Here is a 12,854-nt window from a genome sequence, read left to right on the forward strand (position 1 = left end):
TCATTCATTCATTCATTCACTCAAACAACTTTTATTGAGCACCTATTTTGTGTTAAACATTATGCCAGCACCTGGGGACAGAGATAAAAACAAATAGACAACAAAATAACTGCAAATTGTAATGAGTGCTATGAAATGAGAGGGTTATACTATAAAAGAATGGAGTGGGGGGCATTGACTTTGGATAGCTCTGGAAAGAACCAAAGTTTAGGAAGAGTAAAAATTAGAGACACACTGGGAATATCTACTAAAAGCCTGAGGTGGAAATCAACATTTGAAGAACTGAAAGAAGCCCAGTGTAACCAGGGCCTGGTGGGAGGGAGGAAAATTGGCAGACATGTGACTGGAAGGGCAGGTGAGGACCAGACCATGAAGGGTCTTGTTGGACATGCTAAGAGTTTTGGTCTTGTTTTGTTTTGTTTTTTAATGGGAGATCAGTAGCAAGCTATTGGAGGGTTTTAAGGTACTTAATCTCTCTGTGCCTCAGCGTTCTCATCTGTAAAATGGTATTGTAAATAGTCCAATTCTCATTGAATTGTTCTAAGGAGCAGTGAGTTAATACATGTCAAATGACTAGAATGGCACCTAGAAAGAGCTCAATCACATGTTAGCTGTATTTATTAGGGAATGGATAGTGGGGGCAAAATATAGGTAGGGAGAACAGTTAGGAACTATACTACCACCTAGATGATCCCAGCGGTCGTCAAACCAAGGCTCATGGACCAAATCTGGTCCACCGCTTGTTTTTGAATTTTTTTAAATGTTTTCAAGTGGCTAGGAGAAACATTTTGTGGCACATGAACATTATACGAAATGCAAATTTCAGTATCTACAAATAAAGTTTTATTGGAACACAGCCACACCTATTCACTTATGTATTGTCTGTGGCTGTTTTTGTATTGTGTGCCCTTTATAGGAGATGTTTACTGAACCCTGGTTGAGGACGAAAGCTTCGATGGCTTGAATGAAAGTGGTGGCAATGGAGATGGAGCAGACAAGATATATTTCAAAGTTGGAAATGATAGGACTTGCTACTGGGTGGGATTTGGGGGCCTGAGGGAAAGGAGTAGCTGCATAGATGGGTAGTTGGAGAATAACATTTCTTTAGGGGGTTGGGGGTGGCTTATCAACAGTTCCATTTTGGAGTTGTTTTAGACGTGTCAAGTCTAGAATGCCTTTCAAATACTGCAAAGGGTAGTTGGATGCGCAAGCCTGAAGCTCAGAGGAGTCAGGTTGCAGATATAAATCTGGGGGTCACCATATAAATTTCCAATTTAAATCCCTAGGAATTGATGGGCTCAGCCAGGGAAAGCATATAGGAGCGTAGAGAAGACTCTGAGGAACCCCAACATTTAGGAGCTGGGTAGAGAATGATCCCATTAGAGAAAATGGAGAAGAAGCAGTCAGCGAGGTAGGGGAAAACACTGGAGCAACGGAATAGCGCAGGCCAAGAGAGGGGAGTGTTTAAGGAAAGAGTGAGTGGGCAAATGTGTCAGATTCTGGTGTGAGTTAGAACACGATTAGATGGAAGATACATCCTCTGGATTTGGCGAGCTCTGATGATTTTGATCAGCACCATCCAATAGAGATGTAATGTGAACCACAAATGTGATTTTAAATTTTTTAGTAGTCACATAAAAAAGTAAAAAAAACCCAAACAGATGAAATTAATTTGAATAATGTATTTTATTTAACATTATATCATTTCAATATGTAATCCATATAATAAATTATTGTTGAGCTATTTTACATTCTTTTTTCCACACTAAATCTTCAAAATCTTATGTGTGTTTTACACCTGCCACATTTAGTCTTGTCACATTTCAAGTGTCCACTAGACACATGTGGCTCATGGTGACCATACTGGATAGAACAGCCCTACACACTTCACCCTCTGAGCCTCAGACTCCCCCCACCCCTGGTAAAATGAGGGATACACATTCCCATTTCACGAGGGTTCTTATGAGGAAGAAACAATATAATATCATGGAGCCAAAAGAAGTGGCTCTTATGACCATTCTTTAATTTTGCCAAAATATAGGTACTTTGGGTTTTTTTTCAAATGAAAACTGGTGTTATAAATAAACATTCCAACAATAGTGAAAATCACTTAGAACCTCAGTCTCCAGTTCTGATGTATGTCTTTTTTCTGACTTAAAAAATGCCTGTCTGGGAACCGTTCTACATCTTGATCGCATTGGTGGTTACAGGACCGTATACATTAGTCAAAACTCATTGAACTATATCCTTAAAATGGGTGCATTTTATGGCATGTTAATTATACCTCAATACAACTAATTTTAAAACACATGCAAACTCACTAAAAAGAAGCCTAGCAAACACAAGAATTTTTTAAACGGAAATGTGATTACAGTAAACATAGTATTTGTTGTTTTTTTTAACTTTTTATTGTATATTGGAGTACAGTTGATTGATGATGTTGTGATAGTTTCAGCACAGTGATTCAGTTCTACATATACGTGAAACACAGTATTTGTAATCTGCTTTTTTCTTGTTGTTTAGTTACAAAATTATGCTCATTATAAAAGACTCAAACAATGCTAAATTGAAAAAGTAAAAGTTAGTTTTCCTTCATTCCCCAGAGATTATCACCATTAACAGTTTGGTGTATAACATTTCAGATACACACACACAACCCATATTAATATATACACACATACATATATGTTTACATATAACAAAAAATTGGAAAATACAATAATACGATCATAGACAACCTGCTATTTCTGACCTACTTCATTCTTTTTAAACAGTGCATTATAGTCTATAGAATGGGCACATCTTAATTTATTTAACCAATTCCTTTTTGGATCGTGTCCAATACTGCAGATAAAAACTTGCTTTTTAAAAAAAATTTACAAGGTAACTTGGTTGTATTTCCATGTCAAATGTAACAATTGAGAATATCTTTTATCCTTTTTTTGAACAGCTGAGGGGTATTTCATTATATATATTGTAATACACAATGTATTTAAACATGTCCCTACTAAAAATCCTCCATTTTTTCTAATCTTATCAATAATGAACATCCGGGTACATAATCTGTGTACAAGAGCCCAATTATTTACTGAGGATAAATTCCTAGAGGTACAACAACTGGATTAAGGGGTATTCACATGTAAAGTTTTGAAATGTATTGCCAGCATGTGTTTCTCAACATCCTCATTAGATATTATCACCCTTTTCACGTTTTGCCTGTCTGTTAGCATGTGTTTTGATCTGTATTTCTCTATTACAGTGATATTGACCATCTTTTCCAGTTTCTTGGCTGTTTGAATACTCTTATTCCCGAATGTGTGGGCTGAAAGCCCTTTTGTTGGCACTTGGCTCTGTGCTTCATTGAACTTGGAGCCAGATATATCTGAGTTCAAGGCCATCTCCTCTACAGACTATGGTCTGGCCCTGAGCAAGTTGCTATTGCTCTTTGAGCCTCAGATTCCTCATCTGAAATGGAAGATGCCTGCCCTCAAGGGCTGTTTCTGAGACTTCTGTGGGCTTAATGTCTCCATAGGACATGTTGTGGATCCTTGGAAGGTGGTAGTGAGGTTTTGAGGGGCTGTGAGGTGGGCTCCATCTGGGCTCTGCTGGTGTGAATGGACTGCATCTCCATGTACTAAGCTGCCCATCCCAGGAGGAAGGCAAGCAGGAGCTGAACAAATACATACAGGACTGTTACAGGAGCCCCGGTTATGGTGATGCATGGGGGTACCATAGACCCCAGCCTTCTGTGGCTCTCAGATTCTCCCCTCTTTGATCAAGTCCCTCTTCCTAGGGCCCTTGAAATGGGAGGATAAGCATTTGTTTGGCTCAAGTAGAGTCTAAATGCCCCAGGGAGCAGTGGATAAAGAGCTTCTGCATCTGTGGGTGGTTGCATCCCTGCTGATAGCAGTGCAGAACAGAATCCGGTGGCCTCCAACAATGTTCCCTTCATGGTGGGCCTAATTCCCTTCAACAAATCCTCATTTGCAAATCTGCCAAACCTTGGCCTGCTGAGATGCCCAGGGTCACATGCTTTGGGGCCTTGTCATTGTAGGTTTATTTCTGATGCTGTCACTGGCGTGTCCATTGTCACCATCTTGTTCTTCTTCCCGTCCCAAAAGCCATCTCTCAAGTGGTGGTTTGACTTTAAAGGTAAGGTGGGCAAGGCTGGGGTGTCGGTGGCCTGGAGCGTGGTAATCAGTGGCCTGAAGTCAGGGCCCTCCTGGGACTGACAGCCCTGTTGTACTAATAACGTGGTGCTGCTTCTTCCCTTTCCCTGTCTGAGCATTTACCATGTCTGGGTACTCAGTGCTGCCAGAGGTGACAGTCCAGGGCAGGGATTAGCAACTATAGTCCATGGGCCAAATCCGGCTGGCTGGCTGTTTTTATACAGCCTGTGAGCTAAGAATAATGGCTTTCACATTCTTAAAATGGTTGAAAAGAATCAAAAGAAAAATATTTCATGACTCGTGAACATGGCATGAAATTCAAATTTGTGTCCACAAATAAAATGTTTTTAATTTCTTCAATAAGAGGTTTGCGGACATCTATTAATATTTTCTTTAGTCATATAAGAACCTATACAGTAGCCTCGACTTTGCCCAGAAAAACTGTGGGCCCAAAGCAGGAGCTGCAAGTCAGTTGCCTAAGGGCCCGGAGATGAAGACCTCAAGCTGGGTTTAAATGGATAGCCAGTGGTGGGGGAACTGAGGCAAAACTGGCTATAGGCATTCAAATTCAGCCTCAGGGAATCACTGAGCCCTCCACACCAAACTGCCTGTAGGCTGGCCTTCAGGTCACCAATCTGTGACCCCACCGGAATTCCAGCCGGTGTCTGCAGAAGAAGGTGCCAACACCTGCCACCGGTGACAGAGGCTGTGACTGGCCCATCTCCATCTGGGGCAGTGGGATGAGCTCTGGACCAGGAGTCAGGAACTAGGGGGTCGTAATCCAACTATCTTCTATTGTTGGAAAAAAAATAGCGTATTACACAGGACAGCTCCAGTTTCCAGGAGGAGTGGGGTTTTGTGTGTGTGCAGTGCGGCACACGGACCAGTAGGGAGCCGATTTCCCAGGGGCACACAGACAGTAGCAGAGCTGGACCTGGAGGAGGCTTAGGCTGTGGCCCCTGGGGCTCTGCCACTGAACGGGATTCAGTTATTCTCTTCCTCTCTGCTTCTCTGTCTCGTGGCCAGCCGGCTTTCCTCACCATCCACTCTCGGTATCATTTCTTGGTCTGTTTCAGAGTTTCTACTGCTTCTGAGTTTTGGCATCTTGGTGGTTTCTGCTTCATCCTAGCTCCCGCTTCATTGTAACTTCTGTTCCTTTGTGGGGTAGCGCCCCCTCCCCCACAGTACCTAATCCCACTGCTCCAGCTACTTGCTGCCTCCTGTTTCTGTCTCTGGAAGCATTGAGCCCCACACACCTTCTGCTTCCTCGTAGTAGCTACTCTCTAAAGGCTTTGCTCCGTCTCCGGGTGTGTCTGCTCCCTCCAGCCACCGCTCCCTCAAAGTACCTATTTCCTCACACGTTCTGCTTCCTCGGAACTCAGCCCGCTCACGGCCTCCGTATCACCCGGCCCTCTCTCTCTGTCCGCTCTTGCATCTTCAGCTATCACTTCTCTTCACCGAGTTGTCTCTCTACCTCCTACTGATGCTTCTGAGAGTCAGAAACTGCTTGGTCCAGCTTGTTCTTATAAAAGCAGATCGCTTCCTACTGTGTCACCTCGTAGCCTCGTAGTTTCCTGGCCAGCCTGTGGCCTGGCTGCTCTAGATCGGGTGCCCAGCCATGGTTCTGTCACCTGTGGGTGGGCTCATAAGGCCCAGAGCTTCCACTCAGCTGGGACTGTGGGGAGGGCACTAGGGCATACATGTGCGGAATCCCAGCTCTGTTACGAATTTGCTGGGTGACCTTGAGAAAGTTCCTATACCCTCTGGGCCTTGCTTTCCCAGTTAGGAAGTGAGTGGGGCCCTTAGTCACTTTTCACCCCTGGCTTTAGCGGTTCTCTAGGACACGTCCAAACTCAAACGCCACATAGCGTTTTTGTGTGCCGCTGATCGGATGCAGGAGAATGTGTTTGGTGAAACTCGGCCCTCCCTGTTCATCTCTCCCTTCACATTTTTGAAACAGAGGACAGTTTCTGTGTTACAAGGAAAACAGCAGCAGAGGAGGATCGAAATTGGCAAGACCTTCAGTGGCAGAGCCTGGTGGGATCCGTGGAAAACAGCCAAGCCGATGTCCAAGTAAAGGGGGCAGCTGATACTCAGTCTCTCCTGACTGTCCCCCTGCAGGAAAGCACGACTAGTTTTGCCAGATTTGCCGATTTTTTAAGAGAAGCAAAGAATCTGGAATTTTATGAAATCTCCCTGATTTTAAACTTTGGCAACTAACACTGGAAAACGAATACTACGTGGGCCTATCCAGTAGGGTTAAAACACATCTCTAGGTTGGATCCGACCCATGGAGTGTAGCATCCTGCCTCAGCTGAGGGTTCTTTAAACTGGAGTTTTCAGTGTTGCCCAGTGCGTGGGGAGAGGGAATTCCACCCGCACTGCCCATCCTTGGGCAACCAGTGGGCCCGTGCAGACTTGGCTGAAATGATGCTTTCTAGTACTCAACACCCATGTCTTACAGGCAGCCTTAGAGAGTGGTCAGTCCGTTTCCATGGAGAGAAAGTGACTTGATCAAGGTCACACAGCTAGTTAAAAAGAGACAGGAGGTGGAACCCAGACATCCAAGCCAACCTTGATTTTCTTATCTTACCCACTGTCTTCCATTCTTCTATGGATCTGAGTTGCACTTGCAACTCCCTTTGTGGTCACTCAGCAAGTATTGATGCTCTGCCTACTGTGTGCCAGGCACTGTGCTTGTGGTTGACGATAATGATGATGATGATGACGATGCTGTTGATGATGATGACGATGCTGTTGATGATGATGATGATGACGATGCTGTTGATGATGATGATGATGATGATGATGTGGATGATGTGGATGATGATGTGGATGTTGAGGAGGAGGAAGAGGAGGTGGAGGGTGTTGTTGATGAGGAGGAGGAAGATGACCACCATGTGGATGATGACAGCTTTCATTTCCTCTTTGCCCAAAAAGCTCTTCCTCCAGATATCTCCAGAGAAGCCTTCTCTGACTACACCGTCTATAAAAGCACCCCTCCTTTGCCACTCTGTCCCTTTCCTGTATTTTCTTTTTCTTCATAGCACATAAAATGTCCCAACATTATACATTTATTGATTTATCACCTGCCTCACTTATTGGAATGTAAGTTTTCCAGTGGGCAGGATTTCCTCTGTTTTCGCCACTCCCATATCCCCAGTGTCTAGAAGAGTGCTTGACACATGGTACGTCCCCAATATACACTTGTTAAATAAATGACCGAGGACTTGCTCTGAGCCACATCCTGTGCTGAGCCCTTTGCATATATGGGCCCGTGTCATCCTCCCAGTTGGTCTCTGAGAAGGTACTATTGCTCCCTCTTGCAGATGAGGACACTGAGCCTCAGAGAGGTAGAGCCACTAGCCCAAGTCACATAGCCAAATGGCAGAGCCAGGGTTGAATTCTTTCTAGTTCAACCTCAAAGCCTGTGCTTTCAGCTACTGCTCTAGAAGGCAGCTGGCATAACGTGAAAGTGAGAAATTTCGACAGTTTAGAGGCTGCACTTATGAGAAATAGTGGCAAGGGCATGGTTGGATGGGAAAATAGTAAAGGCAATAACAGCTAACGTTAATTGCCATTACCAGGGCTTCCCTGGTGGCACAGTGGTTGAGAGTCCGCCTGCCGATGCAGGGGACACGGGTTCGTGCCCCGGTCCGGGAAGATCCCACATGATGCGGAGCAGCTGGGCCCGTGAGCCATGGCCGCTGAGCCTGCGCGTCCGGAGCCTGTGCTCCGTGATGGGAGAGGCCACAACAGTGAGAGGCCCGCGTACCGGAAAAAAAAAAAAAAAATTGCCATTACCATATGGTGAGCAGTCTTATAAGCACTCACCACTTAACTCACTTAACCTGCATTGTGTTAAACTCACCTCAGGGCCTTCTGCCTACCCTGTCCACCCTGTAAAGTGAGTCACTTTACTTTTTCAGACCTTGGCTGTCTCTTTAATGAAATGCTATTTTATCGCCTGAAGGCAGAGGGCTGGGCCTCCTGACATCTCCAGCTGCCTCTTCTAGTTCTGGGCTTAAATCATACATTGTGTTTGGCCCAAGAATCCCCTGGCGGTGTGTGACATCGGAACCGCGTGGGTACACCCAAGGGCTGCAAATTATCTAGGGGCGGCCTTTATTAAGTAGCTTTGATTGTCTTTATTATCCAATTATTAACTTTTATTTTAGAAAACCACGGTGTAAAATTTTGAAAAACACTGAAAAGGGGAAACAAAATATCAATGGGTACTTAACCAGGAACTGTCCTGACAGAGGGCGAACTGCTGTGAATGGGCCAGACCCATCCTCCTCCAGAGAGGCCGCTGGCAGCCCGCGGTGAAGAGCGCCAGTTCAGGAGTGCTTATTTGTCACCAGGCACTGGGCTGTGTGAGTTGAATATATTATTCGACAAGTACTTATGGAGTGACTTCCAGGTGTCAGTCAGGGACACTGGGATACGGCTCCAAACTAAACAGAAACGTTGCTCCGCTCACAGCTCCCTCATTGCTTCATCAGTGCCCACAAGAACCCCCAGGTACTATTATTGTGTCAGGTATTGGCTGAGGATATGGGGGCTTAGAGGCAAGGTCACGTTTCAAGGGCACACAGTGAGCCAGGGTCCAGGAGAATGCTCTCAATGCAGGGATGACAAACTATAGCCCGTGGGCCAAATCGGGCTGCCACCCACTCTGTAAATAGAATTTCATGGAAACACTGCCACACCCACGTGTGTCCGTTTTTTTGTCTGTGGCACTTTCATGCTACTGTGGCAGCCTTGCTGCAACAGAGGGCTGCAAAGCCTAAATTAGTCACTCCCCAACTCGCTACAGAAGACATTTGCCGACCCCTTGTTCAAACTACTGCAGACATGGCTGCTTTAGAAGAAATACAAACCATACTGTACTTCCGTGGAGCAAACATTCCCTTGGTTTCTATTCTCCTGCATTTCCTTCCTCTTTTTTCCCTCTCAGTTACAAAGAGGACCTTTTCTCTTGTAAATGAGAAAGTAGTACTTACCCAGAGGGGCTTGTTACTAGATTTAAAGGATGTTCTGCTTGTGGACTGCCCAGTTCCAGAAGATTCTCAAGCTGCATTCTGAGTAGAGCATATGCCACAAATCAGACACTGGAGCCAGATTGTGGCTTCCTGGAGACCCCTGAGTGTCCCCACCAAGATAGGGCTGCTGGGGCCGTTATCCCCTCCTCCGGCTGACTGTCCTGAATGTGTGTTGGGTCCCCTCCCTGCCCGGAGGTCCCCTCCCAGGCTAAGTGTCTTCTCTCTGCCCAGCTCCCAACACAGAGACAGAGCCCTTGCTGACATGGAAGAAGGCTCAGGACACGGTGCCCTGGAACATCATCCTTCTCCTGGGAGGGGGCTTCGCCATGGCCAAAGGCTGTGAGGTAAGAGCAGCAGGCAGGCTGCAGCCTGGGGAGGTGAGCGCCAGTCCCGGGGCAGCCGCAGGCGCAGGAGCAGAGGCAGCAGACTACACGGGCCCCACGGGCACCACAGATTCCCCATCTGCCACATGAGGGTCATCGTAGTTAACACCTCACAGCTCCATGCTGTGCCTGGCGCTGCCCAGAAAGAGAGAAAAAAGGTACGATGTAGAATCTCAAGGAGCTTGCAATGAGCATTACACTAGTACTACTACTAATAGCATGACTAGAGGGTCCTGTGAGCACAGAGGAGTAACACCCTAGCAGGCTCACCCTGTACCAGGCACTGTTCAACGTGCTTTACACATATCGCATTTAAACTTCCCAGCAAGCCTATGAGATAGATGCCATTGTTATCCCCATTCTATAGATTAGGAAACTGAGGCACAGGGGGGTAAAGTAACTTGCCTGAGGCCACACAGCTATGTACTCAGGATAAGAATCCAGGTAGTTCGGCTCTAGAGCCTATGCTCTTGACCGCTATGTTAGGTGTTGTGAATATTAATTACTTGGTGTTACTATTAATGTGATTCTAGAGGGCTCTGTGAGCACAGGCGCAGAGCCGGGACTAGACTGAGGCGAGTGAGGCACTGACAGAGCAGAACTTCCGGAGGCACGCGGGGTCTCAGCACAGCCAGCCCTGCTCAGAGGAAGTGCAGCTTCAGTGTCCAACATGTATCATAACGGATTATCTCACTGAATCCTCACACTGGCTCTCAGGGTTGGGGAATATTTATTTAAAATTTTTTTTTAATTTTGGCTGGGTTGGGTCTTCGTTGTTGCACACGGGCTTTCTCTAGTCGCCGCGAGCGGGGGCTACTCTTTGTTGCGGTGTGTGGGCTTCTCATCGCGGTGGCTTCTCTTGTTGCGGAGCATGGGATCTAGGTGCGTGGGCTTCAGTAGTTGTGGCTCTTGGGCTCTAGAGTGCAGGTTCAGTAGTTGAGGCGCACAGGCTTAGTTGCTCTGCAGCATGTGGGATCTTCCCGGACCAGGGCTCGAACCCATGTCCCCTGCACTGGCAGGTGGATTCTTAACCACTGCGCCACCAGGGAAGTCCTGGGAATATTTTTATACCCATTTTCCAGGTAGGAAAACCGAGGCCTGGAAAAATGAAGCAATTCTCTTAAGGTCATACAGTTGCCCTCTGCTTAAGGGGTGGGATTCGAACTCCAGTCCATCTGATTTCAGAGTCCAGCCTCCTAACGGCTCACTCTTGAGAACTTACCAAGTGCCAGGCACCTCAGGAAGCACTTTGCAAATACTGACTCTATTAATCTTCAAAGACACAGTTGAAGTAGATACTGTTGCTGTCCTCATTTCCAAGATGAGGAAATGGAGGCAACTCGAGGCTAAACAAGTTGCCTACTTTTGTGCAGCCAGAAGGCAGAGCTGGGATTTGAACCCACAGCTCATGAAGCTGGGCCCCACCCCACCCCCCTAAATTTCTCCATGTAAGCCAAGGTATGAGAGGCCACAGCCAATTAAGGGTCAATGGGAAATTAAGGTAAAGGAAACCTGAAATTACTTCTCAAATTGCTTACTTTTTAAAATTCAGTTTTGTGTTTGCATGGCAGAAATAGAGACACAGATGTAGAGAACAAAAGTATGGACACCAAGGGGGTAAAGTGGGGTGGGAGGGTGGGAGTGGTGGGATGAATTGGGAGATTGGGATTGACATATATACACTAATATGTATAAAATAGATAACTAATAAGAACCTGCTGTATAAAAATAAATAAATAAAATTCAAAAAAAAGAAAAGAAAATTCAGTTTTTTAAAAAATTTATTTTATTGAAGTAAAATTGATTTACAATGCTGTGTTAATTTCTGCTGTACAGCAAATTGATTGATATATATATATATATATATATATATATATATACACATTCGTTTTCAAATTCTTTTCCATTATGGTTTATTACTGGTTATTGAATATAGTTCCCTATGCTATACAGTAGGACCTTGTTGTTTATCCATTCTCTATATAATAATTTGCATCTTCTAATCCTAACCTCCCAATCCATCCCTCCACCACCCCTCTCGCCCTTGGCAACAAGTCTGTTCTCTATGTCTGTGAGTCTGTTTCTGTTTTGTAAATAAGTTCATTTGCGTCATATTTTAGATTCCACATATAAGTGATATCATACGATATTTGTCTTTCTCTTTCTGACTTCCTTCACTTAGCATGATAATCTCTAGGTCCATCCATGTTGCTGCAAATGGCATTATAAAATTCAGTTTTAATTATCAGTTTCAAATAGTGTTACGGAAACCCAGGCTTGGGATCTGAGTACCTGGATTCATATCCAAGCTATCCTACTCCTTGCTGGGGCCCTTTAGGCAAGTTCCTTAAGCCCTCTGGGCACCAGTTTTCTCAGCTATGAATGGGCTTGAAGTTCTTACTCTATGGGGTTGTTGGGAGTAATTAAAGAAGAGAGTAAATGAAGGGATACACCGCTAATAGGAGCCAAGAGCTCCCGTGTGTTCTCTGGAAACACTCACTCCATGGTGATTGCGGGCTCAGCTTCCAGGAGGCTGACTCTGCGGCGGGGATTAGTGAGCAGGCATTAGGCTGTGTCCTGTGGAAGGGAGGGAAGGAAGCAGGAGAGGTGGGGAGACTCCGCCCCAGGAGTGGTATAACCTGGGGCAGGACAACTTCCGGTCTGAGACGGTCCCTCAGGGGATGACAGTGAAGGCTGTCTGCAGCCCGCACTCCCTGCGCTGGGACAAAAGGCCTTCAGAGCCACGAGAGCGGAACCATCATGCTATGGACCCCACACCAAGGCCTCACTGAAGCGGGACTGGGGGGCACATCCAGCTTCTCTACATAGCTACTCTTTTTATGTGAAATGTGTTTTTATTTTGTTCATTTTTTTCAATAAATGACACATACAAAGGTACAGACTTCAAAAGGAACAAAAGGATGGATGAGCAAAAGTTCTGTTTTTGTCTCCATTTTAGGAATCCTGAGGGCCAGAGAGGTTAAGTGACTCATGCTAGGGAACACAGCTCATAGGTAACAGAGCTGGGCTTTGAACTTGCATCTGTCTGACTCTTCTCACTATTCTTACTATTGCCTCCTACTGGGGATGTATCAGGGAAGGCTTCTGGGAGGAAGTGGCATGTTAGCCATGGCCTTGAGGAGGCCATGCAATGCAATGGTAGAAAGCATGGGTGGTGGACCCAGACCATCTGCGTTGGAGTCGATCTTTCACCTCTGAGCTGTGTGCCTCCATTTCCTAATCTGTAAAATGGGCAT

General features: G+C 45.6%; 1 protein-coding gene across 3 annotated transcripts in view; it reads left to right on the forward strand.

Moving 5' to 3' along the window:
* Window positions 1–12,854, forward strand: part of SLC13A3 (solute carrier family 13 member 3) — a 47,607-nt gene that overhangs the window by 23,450 nt on the left and 11,303 nt on the right. For all 3 annotated transcript variants that reach the window (XM_060078032.1, XM_060078030.1, XM_060078031.1), the window contains 2 exons: window positions 4,055–4,152; window positions 9,446–9,558. In XM_060078032.1, the coding sequence (XP_059934015.1) occupies window positions 4,055–4,152; window positions 9,446–9,558 (211 nt within the window). The remainder of the gene's footprint in view (window positions 1–4,054; window positions 4,153–9,445; window positions 9,559–12,854) is intronic.

Source organism: Mesoplodon densirostris, chromosome 16 (assembly GCF_025265405.1).
Source record: "Mesoplodon densirostris isolate mMesDen1 chromosome 16, mMesDen1 primary haplotype, whole genome shotgun sequence".
NCBI lineage: Eukaryota > Metazoa > Chordata > Mammalia > Artiodactyla > Ziphiidae > Mesoplodon > Mesoplodon densirostris.